The sequence below is a fragment of the Protopterus annectens genome, chromosome 6.part1, assembly GCF_019279795.1.
Source record: "Protopterus annectens isolate FY-2018-M chromosome 6.part1, PAN1.0, whole genome shotgun sequence".
NCBI lineage: Eukaryota > Metazoa > Chordata > Ceratodontiformes > Protopteridae > Protopterus > Protopterus annectens.
This window is the reverse complement of record NC_056738.1, coordinates 300,321,729-300,338,665: the sequence shown is the minus strand read 5'-3', so window position 1 is coordinate 300,338,665 and position 16,937 is coordinate 300,321,729. Positions and strand designations below refer to the sequence as shown.

At 41.0% G+C, this 16,937-nt stretch overlaps 1 protein-coding gene across 1 annotated transcript in view; it reads right to left on the bottom strand.

The window, feature by feature from the left end:
• BARD1 (BRCA1 associated RING domain 1) overlaps positions 1-16,937 on the bottom strand; it is a 597,047-nt gene that overhangs the window by 513,231 nt on the left and 66,879 nt on the right. The window contains exon 4 of the mRNA XM_044075721.1: positions 12,290-14,145. Coding sequence (XP_043931656.1) covers positions 12,290-14,145 — 1,856 coding nt within the window. The remainder of the gene's footprint in view (positions 1-12,289; positions 14,146-16,937) is intronic.

Below are 16,937 nucleotides of genomic sequence, written 5' to 3'. Positions count from 1 at the left end.
CAGCAAATGCTGGAGGTGTGAAGGGGAAGAAAGAGATAACTGGAAACATTTTCTGGGAGTACAGTGAGTTGGCAGACTAAGGATTCCCTGTGGGATGTACTGTCGGAGATGCCGAGTGGACAGACTGGTCTGACGAGGGAGAGGATTATGATTTTTCTGAGCTATGACACAGAATTAGAACTGCCTAAGCATGGTAAGGCCTTGTTGCATCTAATAATGGTGGATGCCAAAAAAGCAATTACTAGAAAATGTAAATTAAAATCTAAATCATGTATACTAGAAGTAGTGAATATAGTAACAGAGTAAAACAACTAGAACCGAGATCTTTAGAAAAGGGTATGAGCAAACTACATATGAAAAACTGGGAATTGTGGGAAAAATACATACAAGAGAGGAATGAGGTTTAAAAGGTGGCAGGACTTAAATGAGTTATGCAATGTTTGACTGAGAAAGATTGGGTAGATTACAAGTGATGTATAATGTTTGCAGCTGCGAGTGTGTCAGTATGGTTTGTGATGTAAAATGCTTACAACTAAGATAGTGTCGGTGTGGTTTGTTTTCATTTACATACATAAATACATGATTGCCTATGTAGTAAGTGATGGTTTAATAAAGATGTTTCTTGTTTTAAAAAAGCAACACAAAAATATGCCAAACTAATTATAAATGGAGCCAGCTACACCAAGCCTGAGGACATAGCAAACATGCTGGCTGAAAAATTCAGCTACAAATGCACCCCACTTTCTCGCCAGACACCTCTATAGAAGTAACACCAACCATAGTTCCAGGGAACAGGTTTTCAACGCACTCTCCAAGGAAAAAAAAAACATTGCATCAATGGGACCTGATAATATCCTAGGATGCTTCCTTAATAGCATGAAATGACTTTTCAGGGCCTCTAGAAACACTATTGAGTTGTAGCCTGCGAACAGACTTCATGCCAAGTGAATGGAGGACTGCAACTGTTATCTCACTACATAAAGGCAGGGCATACACAGACCCAAGAAAATACTGGCTCCCAAGATTGACTATTCTCATATGCAAGCCCATGGAAAGAATTTATCATGGATATTGAAAATAACTTTCAGACTCAGACACTATACCCAACTCATGTTGGCTTTGTCAGAGGAAGTTCATGCCTACTCAACCTGGAAGACTTTCTCAAGGTCAGCAAAGCAATGGATGAGATGAAATTGGCACATATTGCCTACCTCAATCTGGCAAAAGCATTCATCACAATTCCCCACTTATGCACTGTAGATAAGCTCACTGAATTGGGTATAATCCACTTAGGCATCCATTGGATAGCCAACTAGCTCACAGATATGGGACAAGAAGTTAACATAGGGGAGTCTACCTCCACAAAAAGTCACTAGCAGAATCCCTCAGATCTCAGTGGTAGGGCCACTCCTGTTTGGAATCTACATCTCTGAAGTCAATGATGACATTAAAAGGCCTCTGGCTGACCAAATCGCAGACTATTTCAAATTAGGTGCAGTCACTGAATCTCACCAAGACCCAAACATCCTTCAAGAGGGCTAGACACAGAATAACTGCTGCCAGAGTCATTATTAAACCAATTTCTAGAAGTACATAATTGCATCCTTTGGTAAGATGACCACCCCTGCAAATTATTACCTCTATATTGCACCCAAAAAGTAGACTCGGAAGTCAGGGATTTGGGAAAACATGCGTAGACAGCGACTTTGTCTTTGACCAGTTTGTTTACAGTAGCAAGAAAACCATTGCATAATTGCACATTTTATAAGCAAAGGTATAGGATCCAGATCCAAAAGATGTCCCTGTCCTGCTGTTCTCTGCCTTCATAAGACCAGAGTAAAATCACCCTTTGGCATGTACCTGACCAGGCATATGTTAACAACTGTTGCCATGGCAGAGGTTCCCCACAAAAAGAATACATGGTATAGAAAAAGTATAGTTGTGTAAAATCTTACCATATGTCCTTCTCTTCAGTGTTGCAGTATTCATTACACTAGGGATCCCCTGCCAAGGGCAGCCTAACATCTGGCCAGTATACCAAAGCCTTTAGGTTGCTTTAACATATACTGTACATCATGCATATGCTCTCACGTAATGTAGGGCATAAAAGTGACATCCGGATATACCACCCTCCGAACCGAGAGCCCAGTAAGAACACCAGTCCAAGGAGAGAAAAAAAATGTATTCAGTGCACCCAGAAGAGAAATGGACCAGGGGGAGGAGGGACTGAGTGAATGCTACAACAGTGAAGAGAAGGACATCCACTGTTATGGTAAGATCTTATACAATTGTACTATGCCCTTCCATTTCACTGTTGTAATACTCATTACACTAGGAAGAGTGCCAAAGCTCGGGAAGCACAGCAAAGCTCTCTAGGAAGCCATGAAGGATGACCCCAGCAAAACCAGCTTTAGCTCTGGAAATTCCATCCAATTTGTAGTGCTTCGTAAATACCTGCACAGAAGTCCAGGTAGCTGCCTCAAGAATAGAGTTAGTATCCAAACCCTTGAAAAAAAAAAAACACCAGAAGAAGCCATAGCTGTAGTAGAATGAACCTTAACAGAATAAGAAGGATCTCACCATGAAAGGAATAACAAACAGAAATAGCTTTAGAGAGCCAAGAAGAAATATTTGTGCTTGGACACAGCTAATCCTAAGGACCTAGGATGAAAGGAAAAAGAGCTGATCGGATTTTCTAATACTCTTAGTCTTATCCAAATAAAATCAGAGTTATCTATGCACATCCTACGTGTGCAGCACCTTCTCACTGGCAGACTGTGGAGAAGGGAAAGAAGTGGGCAAATGATTAAGGGACAACCCATTCACCGCCTTGAGCATAAAAGTAGGATTAGTCTACAAGGACACCCTGTCCTTACCTCTTCACATCTGAATGACACATGCAGGTGCACCTGCAGTTAACTCCTACTGACACCTCTGCACATCAAATATTGTTGGTTCATATTTGCACCAATAATTCCAAAACTGTTATGTACAAGGTTGTAAAAGATTTCATCTTAAAGCTTACACAATGGCAAACTCAGCTGCATTAATATTTGACCTCTGTCTAGTGCTGCTAAATAAATATTAACTGTAGTTTTAATGATATTATACAAATATATTTTTCACATTTTTCTAAATATCTCCACAACCAAGTAACACAGACAGAACTCCTTAGTTCTCAGCTAGAGGAGTGTAATGCTGCTGACAGTACGTGTGCAACTTGAGTGGGTGCTGAGATATTGCAAGTTGTTTACAAAATATTACAGATGTAATGGTTACTGTGTTTACTGTGACTTATAAAATTTGTTTAAGACCTAGAACCTAAAGAATAATGCCACTATAAAATTAGTTTGCCCTGAATACGTTTCCATTTATACTTCTTTCAATACTCCAATGGTTCCAGAAATATGAACATTTATTTGAAATGTGAGTACATAATTTGATTCTGTCAAAAGGCTTAGGCTCTCCCCATTGGAAGTTGTAGTGCAAACTTCCTGATCTCCATGGGAGTGAATGAGGAAACACCAAAAAAGGAGGATAAGCCATAAGGGCTTGAAGCTCAGATACCAGTCTGGTAGAAGGTAAGGCCAACAAAAGTACAGTCTTCCAAGAGCATTGTTGCAAGGAAGCTGAAACTGCAGACTCAAAAGAGTCCGTCAATTTTTCCAAAACAAAATTAAGAACCCAGGGGGGGAGGAACAGACTTCCTGGAGGCCTAATAGGAAGGATGCATTTAAGGAATTGTTTAGCTTCAAATCTAGAAGCTAAAGGGGGAGATAAAGGCAGACAAGCAGAGATAGCTGATAAGTGGAACTAAACAGAAGAATAAGCTAAACCAGTATTCGGCAATTTACACAACAGAGAACCAAAGGAACATCCAGAGAAAGTGGATCTAGGTTACAAGAAAGACACCAAACTGAAAACCTCTTCCATTTTGATAAGTAGGGTTTCCTGGCCTCTTGCAAGACCCTAAGCATGTCTTCAGAAAAAAAAAAAAAAAAAGGTGTCTATGTGAAATCAAATCCGATCACCCACAATGTCAGTTGAAGAGTGGCCAAGTGGGGACGGATGTGAGATCCCCAGTCTTGTGCGAGTACCCTGTGAGGTAACTTGTAATGACTGCCTTTAGTGAAATGCAGAAGAGGGAACCAATGCTGTTATCTTGGCCAAAAGGGAGTCACTAACAAGATTTTGGAAGCACCCTGTTAACAAGACTTTTAGAATGAGGGGAAGGAAAGCGTAAACCAAATGCTCCTCCCCATCCCATGTCTGAAGCATCTGTGAATAGCTCCTGAAAGGGAAGAGCGGGATGAAGAGGGAGCCCTGGATTTAGAAAACTGCTGAATCCACCAATGAAGTTCCTTCTTGAGACAAGGCTGAAGAACTACAAATTGGAGGGGATGTGCACGTTGAAGCCAAAGTGACTTCAAAAACCACTGAAACTTTTTAATGTGGAGTTTGTACAGAAGCATAGGACGTGCATGCCATGAACCCAGAGCTCTTAGAAATTTCCTGGCTGTTATACAGGCCAGAGGAAGGAAGAGTTTGAAGAAAAGAAGAGTGTTAGGCCTTTGGGGGAGGCGGGGATGCCAGCATAGGCACTGTCTGGATCCTGCACCCCAGGAAAACACGGTCCTGAGAAGTCAGAAAAGACTTTTGAAGTTTATTGTGAACTCCAGGCTTTGCAGAAGGGAAATAGCAAAAGGAAGACTTTGCAACAAGATCTCTGGAGAGTATGCCCAAAACAGCAAGTTGCCCAAGTAAGGAAAGACATGGATGCTCTGAAGCCTGCAAAAAGCAATCACAGGAACAAGGCATTTGGTGAACACCATTGGGGCAGTAGAAAGGCCAAAAGGCAAGCAGAGAATTGAAAACGCCAGGAAGCAGAGAAATGTAAAAACTTCCTGAAATTGGGATGAATAGGGTTATGGAGATATTCATTTGAGATCCAGAGACACCATATAAGCGCCTCAAGAAGTGTTTAGATGAGGGAGGTCTAAAATTGATCTCCAGGTACCTTCTTTCCTGGGCAGTAGAAACATCCTAAAGTAAAAACACCCTCCCCTTTGGTACACAGGCACTTCATGAATAGTACTCAGAGTCGAAAGATCTTTAAGCACTCCTGGAAAGAAGACAGCTGTTCCTGAGGGGCTGAGGAATTCTCATAAAAGGGACAGAGGTATAAACCCTTCTGTGTCCTTGGTGGATAATGGATAGATCCCAGGAGAGAGATAGGCGAAGAGAAAGAGAAAAGTGTCTGGGAAGAACAGTATACGATAAGATAGTCACAGCACCTGGGTTATCAGGAAAAGGAGACTTCTGAGGCACAGAAGTCCGAGTAGCCTTTGCAGAACAACCCTTTTTTAATCTTAGGAGGGCGAGATTACCCAAGAACAAAGGCTGGCTCATTGGGGTAATTTCTCTGAAATTTAAGCACAGGAGAAACAAACACATGTTTAAGTTCTTGTAAAGCCTTGCACTTATCCTGAAGGGACTTGAAGCAGCAGCTTCGCCAAAAAATAAGTTATGTACTTACCATAACATTTCAACTGATTTGTTGCTTTTCATTCGTCTTCAACATGAGGGACTCTGATCCATCATTGATCCAACTCAGCCACATACTCCAGCATCGGATCCAAAGTCCAGCTCCTCCCTTACCCATAAAGCCCCGGTCTCCCTCCTCGCCCAGATCTCGTTTGCCGCTCATTTTGCCAAGGAGCGTTCAGCCACAGATCCAAACTCTCCTAGCTGTAAGTTTGTTTTTTGGATTTTTTTTCCTATCTTTTTTTCTCTCTCTGATCTATCTTTGTACCTTTCTAACCCTACTCTATCCCTTTGCGCTCAGTGTCAGGTATATATAAAAAAGTGTGTCTGTGTGTGAGCTCCCTCTGTCTGATGCCCACACACTGTGTATTGTCTGCTTGGGTATCCCCCATTTAGACACCTCCTGTTTGATCTGTGCAGGCTTCAACCCCCACGCTTTGATCGACAGGAGGACCAAACTCATATGAAAGGCCTTCTTCTCATCTAGCAGAGGCCTCTTCTTAAACCCTGGCATCTGGGACTCAACTTCCCGCCAAGAATCCCGGGGACAGAGAGAAGGCCTGTTCTAAAGAGCGGGATCAGATGAGGAAGCGGTCACTGCTGCATCACAACTACACTTGATGACATGATGAGCCAACTGAGAGGCAGTCCCTTTGAAGATAGGAGAGAACATGATCAGATTAATGAGAGACAAGTGAGGATTCTTATGACCTTTTCGACGGACGTTAATGTTTTCTGTGATATTATTAAAAGAAAATGGAATATTTTAAAAGGTGTCAGAGGAACTTAAAGGTATCGTCAGTGAGAGACCAATTTTTTCGTTTAGGAATACATTTTTCACTGAAAAGGCAATTGTATTCTAGATCAGGGATGGAGAGACCAGCAAGAGTATCACAGAGACAAGGGACATATCCCTGCAGGAATTGCAATGCTTGTAGCTATATTCACCCATGGTTAAGTTTTTCACATTCACAGTCAGGTTTGACTGTTGAGTACAAGTTTTATGCTGATTGCAGGTCTAGGAATGTGGTGTACTATAGTTTTGTGAAGTATGTGGTGTATTCTGCATAGGTAAAAACTAATCGCCCTCAGGGAACGCATTCTGGAACATTAGAGGGATACCAGAAATGGTAGAGAGAGCAATGCATTAGCACGACATGTTAAACTTAGTGGGCCTCAGCATCAGTTTAGATTTTTTTGTACTGAAGATTATCATGGAGAATACTGGGGGGGGGGGGTATCAGAAATAGAACAGAGGTGGCCGAGCAGAGGTAGATATTGTTTTTAATGCAGGGAAGTCACCAGGAATTAATTATGTACTTCCCCTTGAAACATTTGTTGCGTGCACATACACTTCCCCATTAATTTAACTATGTTTATGCTTTAAGGAAGAATGTATTTTTTGTATGTATTAGCATAGGTAGTTTATATGTTCATGTGCTTTTAAAGTATTTGCATAATCAAGTGGACTTGGTTGATTGGTTGTTTTTGATTTAAATAGGATGTACATTTTTTTTTACTGTGATTGGTCGAAAGCACTTACTCTGTTGAATAAAATATTTGTCTTACAGCCGTGGTGATTCTGGTCTATTTTTTTTGTTTTAATTTGTTCTCAGTTGTGCTTGGTACAGAATCGATACCCAGGAACTGATCGTGTTTTGCGCATCAGAAGTTTTACCTTCAGAGTCAGAAAGATCAGAAATCATCTAACAGGTCTGAGAAAGCAAAGCCAACAAGCAGCTGGGCATATGGATCTGATAATTAACAGCCCTAAAAGCCAAGATAGCAGCAGAGGTATAGACCTTCGTGCTTAGCCTTTCCATAGCTCTATCTTTATCAGAAAGCAGTAATTTAGGAGAAGGAAGCAATTGAGATGGTTGGTCAGAAGCTACAGACACCACCGAGGGGGTCAGCAAAAAGATACTACAGTCCTCGGGCACACTATAGAACCTATCAGAATTCTTGGGGGCAGGGGGCCAAGAGTCTGGAACCTTAAAGGCATTACAAAAGGCATCCAACAAACCAGCCAAAACCGGTGAAACAGCAGGTGATCTGGGAGAATCCATCTGCAGAAGCTCACAATACCTTTTTTTGTATCTCAGAAACATTTGCACAATCCCATTTAAAGAACTCCAACATCCTAGAGAGAACTTCAACAAAAGAAATCTCTTCAAAGGAGTATCAGGACTGGTAGATTCCTCTTCCTCAAATCCATAATCCAAAGGAGAGGAAATCTGGAGGAGTAAGCAAGGGATTCCTCATCTGAATCCACCTACTCCCAAGAGGAATCCTGTTCTCTGGGCCTCTTATCAGGGTAAGAGGACCAATGGTGGCTGGAACAGAAACTTCCTGAAGAGGTTTTAAAGCCAAAGCACTAAACCCCTGAGTGAAGGACTGCCATTCACTTTGTGGGTCCTTAGCAGCTGAGGAAATAAGTTTAGTTTTCTCTCTTTCTTTAATGAGGCATCTGCCTTATAAAATTTGGAAGGCTCCGACCCAGATGTCATTCAATAATTGTAGTAGGGACTTCTCTTACTAAAATTTGAGGAGCACCTCTAGGGCCCTCGGAGATAATCAGCTGCAGTACCCCTGAATGCCCAAACAGAACATCTCCTCAGACATGCCTAATGTCAGATCCCTGCCAGCTCCAACCCAGTCATGGCAGAAGAATCCAATGATGAAGCCAGGCAGGCCTCCGGGCTATCACTTGCCTCTGGAGGGATATCCGGAGGAGGCGGTACAGGAGAAGATTCTGGCTTAGCTTTCTTGGTTGCCTACTTCACAGTCTCCTGTAGCTCAGAGTGGGATGTTTTCCCCATTGTGTCTTTAGCAAGACGCTTAAGAGGTTGATTTTCAAGCTAAAGCACAAAAGGAGAAAGCCTTCTACAAAGGATCTTGGGAACAAAGGCCTGACAGATAAACCAGGATGTATGGTCGTGCAAAATGTAAAGGTAAAACTGACTCAGTTTGTGATGGCCTTTATGGGGAATCTGTCTCCCATACTGGCATTTACCCTTCTTGGATGACATGAAACCCCACAAGAAAAAATATAGTAAAAGAAAAATAAAACCTCAATGGGGTACTTATCTGTAACAGCTTAGTGAACCAGCAACGGAATGGGCAATCAGACTGATCAAAAGATGACATTCGGACTGTTGGCAAATTTACAATGATGGTACATCTGGACATCACTATTATGCCCTACACTATGTGAGGAGCATACACATGACATACGAGTAAATTAAAGCATCCTAAAGGCTTTGGTATACTGGCTGGACATCAGGCAGTCCTTGACAGGTGATCCCTAGTGTAATGAATACTGTAATAGTGAAATGGAAGGACATTATTTATTTTATTTAAATTTGTTGACCGGGGGGTGTCTAACTGGACGTAGGTCCATTTTCAGCGGAGGCCCGGGGAGAAAAGCTCCACAGTAAAATAAACAGACAGTAGTTACATTGGATTACATAGCGATTAATAATTTAACATAGCAATTACTTACAACATATTTACAGATGAAGAACATAGTACATCAGTAGACAACTAGAGTCTTTATCTGTGAAGTACATAACAGACATTAACAAATGTTACAATGAGAAGTTCCTGCTGTATAATAAGTACTAGGCTTATGAGCATCGTAGTGAGTGGAAAGAAAGGTAGTGGTTGGATGGGGTGGATGATATTACAGTGGGAGTTGCAAGGGCATAGCCAGCATGTTTTTAGGTGAGCTTTTAGTAATGTTTTGAAGTGGGTGCATGATGGTATTGTGGGTAGGAGTGAGTTCCATAATTTGGCTATGGGGCAAGAGAATACTGCTTCACCAGCAGAGTTATTGGCTTTAGTGATCTGCAAGTGATTTTTGTTGCTGGATCTTAATGGTCTGATGGTGCGATAGAGTTGGAGTAGATTCTGGAGGGATGGGACATTTAGTGGATGGTTTACTAGTTTTTGGGCGAGTGAGAGTTGATACCACTGAAGGAGGTGAGGGAGTTCAAGCCAGCCCAGTTCAGCAAGTGAGAGACAGTGGTGACTACGGTAGGATGCCCCTGTGGCGAATTTGGCGATTTTGTTGCAGCAGGTCTCTAGCTTGTTTAGATCACATTGCCTTAGGTTGGTATATATTGGAGAGGCATAAAAGTACGGTGGAGATAAGGTGGGAATTTGCTATTGAAATATTTGCTGCTTTGGTGAGAAATTGCTTATTTCTGTATAACGCTCCTAGTTTTTTGTGGACTTTTTTATGGTCATGGATGTGTGAATGTCAAATTTTAGTTTATTGTCTGTTTCCACTCCTAGCAATTTAGTGTGTTCAGTTGGGTATATAGTGGTGTTGTCTTTTGCTGTGATGTTAAAGTGAGAGTTGTTTTGAGTATGTTTGGTGGGTTGGAAGAGGAGTAGTTTAGTTTTATTTGGGTTGAGTATTAATTGGGCATTGGATAACCATGTTTCAACAGAGGAAAAGGCTTCCTGTGTGACTTTTTGCAGTTTTGGTAGGGACTGGGCTGAGCAGATGATGGTTGAATCATCTGCATATTGTATGAGTGTGCCATGTTTGGTGGCAGAGGCTAGATTATTGGTGTAAACAGAGAAGAGTAGGGGTCCAAGGATGGATCCTTGGGGAACCCCTATGGAGACAGGTAGTTGGGGAGATATGTCATTCTGCCATACAACGGATTGTTGGTGGTCAGACAGGTAACTCTGAAACCAGTTGGTGACGGATTGTGAGAAGGATAGGTTATTGAGGACAGAGATAAGTTGTTTGTGTGGGACCATGTCAAATGCTTTAGATAGGTCTAGGAAAGTAGCAGAGGAGAGATAGCCATTATTTTTATGCTGAAGGATAGTGTTAGTAAAGGAGAGTAAGGCAGTGGTGGTGCTATGGTTTGGTCGGAAACCATGCTGAGTGCTGGAAAGGAGGTTGTTAGTAAGGAGGTAGTCTGAGACCTGAGAGTGTATGCATCTCTCTAGTATTTTGGGGTGTGGAGAGAGAATAGCTATGGGGCAGTAATTGGTTAGTTCTGCGGAGGGTCCGCCTTTGTGGAGGGGAATTATATACTTTCCACAGTGTGGGAATGTAACTTTCTGACAGAGATCGGTTAATCAAGATGGATACTGGGTAGGCCAGAGCATCAGCTGCGATTTGTAGGTATTCACTTGGGAGGTTGTCTGCTGCTAATTTGGTGGGTTTAAGTTTAGTTAAGAGATTTTTATGTTGGAGATAGGTACAGGAGAAAAAGAGAAGGCAGTGGGGAGATTACTAGTTGAAGGTGTGGGTTGGAGGGGAGGGGGGGTTGTGTTGTTTAGCTAGTGATAGTATGGTTTGGGTGAAGTGTGTGTTGAATGAGGTAGCAATATTTTCTGAGGAGTGAGGGATGTTAGGAGGAGGGGTACTGACTTTACCTGGGTGGAGGATGGAGTTTATGGAGGACCAGAATTGTTTGGGGCTGTGTTGTGAGGAGTCTAGGGCAGACTGGTAGTATTGGAATTTGTCCTGTTTTATTAGCTTTTTGACTCTATTGCGTAGTTCTAGGAATTTCTGTCTAGCTGAGGGGGTTTTGGGTTTGCTCCAGTGCTTCCAGGCTTTATCCCTGTTTTTCATTTCTGACTTAGTGGTATGCATTAAACCCTACACAAACCACCTCAAAGCATTGTCTGTGTATTTCTTATAGGCTGTTCATTGGTGACCTATATCTGCCCTCTAAAGCATCCTCTGATCCAGCCTCAATGGACCTGTTGCACAGCCACAAAACAACCACCACCAGAAACATCCATTCCAGGGATTTAAATCTAGCCAGCAACATAAATACAACATTCTGGAGGGACAGATATGCAGCTCAAACGTGCCCCTTCTCTGGGACAGGCATCCCATCCGTGTGAAGCAAAGTTCTTCCCTGCACTTATTTACCCCTGGTCTGACACCTGTCTCTCTATTAGACACAGGAGACTTGTAAATGCTCAACCACTCTTGGCCAAGAATATAGAACCACCCCCCCCCCCCATAATTTAAGCGACAGATGCCTTTCTAATATTTCTAGGAAGCATGTCTAGGCTTAAAAAGACCCTTTGGGGCCACTAGCCTAGTATTCTCCTATGATACTGTGACACTGATATATGAATGCACAGTTGTCCCCGTCACTCTGTCCCCCCTTCCCTGTTAAAATCTCTCTCTCCAATTAGCCTAATACAGAACTAGTAATTTTGGGTATTTTTCTTCAAATGTGCATATCATTAATTTAGACAAGGACATAGTTTATTCACAGAACATAGTCTGTCAGCTAGTGTACAAGATTAAAGATATGAGCTGGTAAACTTCTTCCTATGGTCCAGGATTTGATTCCCTCTTCCTCCATTTGTCTGTGTGACTCTGAGTAAGTCATTTAACCAGATAGTGCTCTTGGACTAAGCCTGAAAAAAGTCCACGTGGCTCAGAACTCTACACCAGTTTGCAATTACAAATCAATTAAATTAATAAATAAATAGCTGTATTAGTATTATCAAGGTCTTCTTAACTGCATGAAAATACAGCATTAAAGAACTTCTGTTCAGTACAGAAAAAAAAATACTTGTGTTCCCTGCAGGCCAGAGTAGTCAGAATGGGATACAATAATAAAAGTCTTATTTAAAAAATTAACATTATCTGGTTATTAACAATGGGAAAATATAAATAAGAAATTAAGAAAAATATAATAATGCAATTATTCAACCGCACTGCACCATTATTACAGTAAGAAAGGAATACTTTTACCTTTATTGCAGCAATGTGGAGCGGAGTCTCTCCCTTGTGGTTCTTCTTCATGGCAGATGGTGTACCAGGAGATTTCAGACTTGTAGGACTGTTTACTGAACCAGTGCTTGAGCGCCTTTTAGGTGTCGATACTGAAGTAACAGAAGACTTCTGAAGCAAACTGGTACCCTTTGTTTTTATAGAAGGACTATTATAGGACACATCAAGAGAAGGTGAAACGCTTATGTTATCATTCACTCCATTTTGAGCAGAACTCTCCAGTGGCAGTGATGTCTGAAGATTAGAGGATTCAGCTGGGGAAACATTGGGAACCTTCTTCTCAGATGATAAACCTTGAACTTCTGAACATTCCACACTAGCTCTCGTTTTTCTTCCTCGTTTGGATGTAAAATGACTTGAACGTAAAGGACGTTTTGGGGTACAATGTTCACTAAGACAAGAACTGTTTTCAGCAAAAGAATACATATCTGAGCTTCCAGTAAGTTTGTCCTGATCATTATTAAATGATGTAGAAACTATTTTTGGGTCAGAAATGTTTTCTGTAGGAAGAGTGCTCATGGAGTTGTCTGGCTGTGAAACAGTTGCCTCCACAGAAATTCTAGGATCTGAAACCACCACCAACTCGGTAGAGATTATTTTGTTGTCATTATTAGTAACCATGGGTACAGCCAAGGAATCCATTTTTAAGTCACAACCCTTGCCTGAAGAAGTTTTTCTTGCTTGCTTGGGTGTCTTGTTAAAGGAGTTACTTGGCTGTACAGGATGTTTTGGGGTGCAGTGCTCATCAAGAACAGAACTATTTTCAGGTAAATAGCCTCCAGTACATTTATCCTGATCAGCTCTAAATTTTGTAGAAACTGGCTTCATATCAGAACAGCTTTCAGTAGAAGTAGCATTCCTGGAGTTCAGTGGCCGTGAAATGGTTGTCTCCACAAAGGCTGTAGGTTCCGAAGCAGCTGCAGATTCAGAAGGCATTGTCTTATCATCCATAGTATGTATAGCCAAGGAATCCATTTCTAAATCACAACTCTTGCCTGAAGTTTTTCTTGCTCGTTTGCATGTTTTTTTAAAGGAGTCACTTGTTTGTAGAGGGCGTTTTTGAGTGCAATTTTCACCAAGGAGAGAACTATTTTCAGGGAAAGAACTCATTGGAGAACCTTCAGTAGTGCTATCCTGATTAACACTAAATGCTGCGTAAAATGTTTTTTTGTCACAAAAGTCTTCCCCAGAAGTGGTCTTCATGGGTTTCTCCACCTGCAAAGCAGTTGTAATTTTGGAAGACACTGCACTGTCATCATTATCAACAGATCCGTTAGCTATACCCATGGTAGCTAAATCACAACTCTTGCCTGGAGAAATACTGGACTTTTCAGGAAGTTCAGGACCTTCAGTAATTCTAGGAAGTTCTGAGAATGCTGAATTCATTTCACTCTTATTTATTGGACTACAAAGCACTTCAGTTTGGTTACAGAATGTTACAACCTTCTCTGGGATGACTTCTTTGGAAGCTTCCTGCATTCTTGTCTTCCTTTTATCTTTTCCAAAACCCCATTTCCGATTGATGTCTTCCAATTTTTTCTTTTTGCTTTGCTTGCGTTTGGCCTTTGGCTTTCTTACTGGAGAATCTGACTGGGATAGTGGAAATTCATAAATGGAAGTCGAAGCCTGACCAGTAGCTGTGTTGGTTTTCACGGCATTTCCTTTCTTCTGTTCTCTGCAGCCTTCCCTAGTTGCAGCCGATTCCAAAACATACCTCCAACTTTTACGCCGAGGACTAAACCACATTTTCATTTGTTTCTTCTTGCTGTTAATTAAATGCAAATGCTTTTTTTCTGTGGGTTCGTGTGACTTTGAATCTAATGCAAAAATCAAAATGTGAAAAAATAAAATTAATGGGAATGCTGCTCTTCAAAGAGTTAAAAACATTCAGTTCTTTTCAGAGAACATCTGTGGAACGTCATTTATTAGACATAATGCCCTAAAACAATTGCCACTACCTTTCCTTCTACTGCACTCCGTTTACAGGTGTAGGAAGCCCATTCGCTTATCCTCATTCTGTGTCTATGTGTATATATAACAGAGGTATAACATTTCTTGCGTTATGTTTCACAGTAACATAATGCACCACCACAAACCCACTAGGGAGTAAAATGAATGATTCATCCTTTCAAGTATTTTAAGGTTCACAAACTGCCAAGACCATTAGACAGAGCTGCAAGCCTTTTCAAATGCTGTAAAAATGTTTCCTAAATATTGCTGTCCATACAAATTCCAGTTAAGTGTGTAAAAGTTCAAGTAGCATCTGGTTTGTAAACTTTCAAACATGCAGGGATCAGTAAATGTTTAAGTAAGGAACTGAAAACGTATTAGAGGCTCTGCCTAACTACACATCACTTAACCAAATCAAGAACTGATGTCACTCCCCCTACACACTCCCACAAGCATGCACACATACACAGACACACTAACACAACATTCCTGTTTAGACTCTCCTAAATTAAAGCCTCTGACAGATCTAGCAAGATGAGAATGGCTAGATGGAAACACACAGAAGCACCTCACTACATTTCACAAGTGCACTGGTTTTGGTTAGGTCTCTGCTCACCTCAAATAATGGAGAGGATACACTTATGGAAAATAGAAATAGTACTGGACTTGTCTTAAACAATCATTGATAACAGAGCCCCCTCGACAAGTCCACCAAGAGACACACCCAAACTGCCTCAAAACCTTCGAAGACCCAGGATTTCAGAAGAAGTGGCATTTGCTTCTACTTCATAAACCTAAGCTTCAAAATCCTGAAACAGAAAACACTAAAGCCAAAAGATGTCCTCATTAAAGGCCAGAAATGTAAACACAAACATTTTGAATAAGCAAAAACACTACTCTTCAAGCACAGGGATTTCTCCCTCCTTTTTCTCCTCAGGTATGCACACTCAGCCCTGCCCACGTACTTATTCTAACAGCAATGTCACCACCCTATGCTGATGTGAGAAATACTTGGTTTCTGGAGAACCAAGTATACCAAATGATTTCTGCTTCCTTATAAAAGATTTATTGTGTGTATGGTCAATGCATGCACTAATAAAGAAATATACAGACAACTCTGATAGCATTCTTATTGTTTATTCTTATATTTCTATTGCTATTTTACTTCCGTTTCCACTTATGCTTATATTCCCATTTGTTTGCCTTCATGTATATAACACTGATTGTGCAAGCATCATCATCTAACAGATTGTTAGTAATGTGCATGCTAGCCTGGATCATGGCTGAATAGGGTTCTTTGATCATCCCCCAACCCAATTAACCAGAGATAAAGGAATATTATTTTTCTCCCTTATGCTGCATGACTTTGGAGTTGGACTGGCGTAATTGGGTAAAACGGATGAGATGAGTATTCCCCTCTTGCATAAAAGACTCACCAATGATGTACTTTTATTCATTCAATTATACAGGTTTTAAGACGACATGCATTTTTTAAACCTTGTTTTTCATTAAGTGCTAGCACACCTTTTCATGCATATGAAAACTTTTCTATTCACAGGATCATAGGAAATTCAAGGCACCAGAGTCACGTGACCATTTACACTTTGCCAGTGCCTATTCCTTGGGCTGTACTCCAATTCCATAGAGGGCTAGACCAGACTGAATTAGTGGATACCCATGCAATCATCCAGAAAACTTTAGAACATCAGTCTGCTTATTTGCAGGGGGAGTATGTTCTAGAGGCAGGAGATACTGTCTCACCATGTTTTATTTAAATCGGCTGGTGAAGATGTAGATCCATGGTATTAGTATTGTTGGAAGTATTTGATTTGTGGAGATGCAAGTGATCAAGTACAACTGGGTATCGAATGGCACAGAAGCAAATCATGCATCTCCTCTCAGAAGCCTGTAAGGTACTGAATAAAGGGATTATGCTTCCAGCCTTTTCTAGTAGCTTAAGAATTTTTAAGCAAGTAATCTTCTTAGGAGCCTCTGTGGTCTACTTCTTGTTTCACGTCAAGTGCAGTACATTCCAAAGGGGCTGCTGTAATCAATAACTGGCCTGACTAATGCTGAGTATAAAGGGACAACTACCTCTTCACATCTTGATATTCCCTTTGCAATTAGTTGCGCAAAGTAGAACTTTCTGACTTCTGTCATTACATGATGATCAAAGGACAGGGAATTATCAACCCAAGTTCCAAGGTCCCTGATAACATTTGCATTTTAAAAGTGGGTTATTGTCATACCTCTCAACCTTACTGCAAGAAATCTGGCCAAAGACAAAAATAATGCTGGGGAAAGGCCCAAAAACAAGGACACATTTTAATTATTATATTTAGAAAATTGCAAGAATAATAACTCTTGCATTAGCATGCATTTTCTGAAGGATATGAAGCCGGAAACTCAATTTTCTAGTGATTTCAATCCTCAATGATTTGCCAGAAAACTAAACATTTTATGAAGAACATACAAAAATATAGGGCAAAAATCTGGACATTCTGCAAAAATCGAGATGGTTGAGAGGTATGGGTATTGTCTACGTTGTAATCTGTGGGGAGTGCCGTCTACCAAATGTGATAATAATGCACTCCCCCCATTTAATTTGAGATCATTTTTTTGTATGCCCAGGATTAGTGTGTGTAAATTCTTGCTGAAG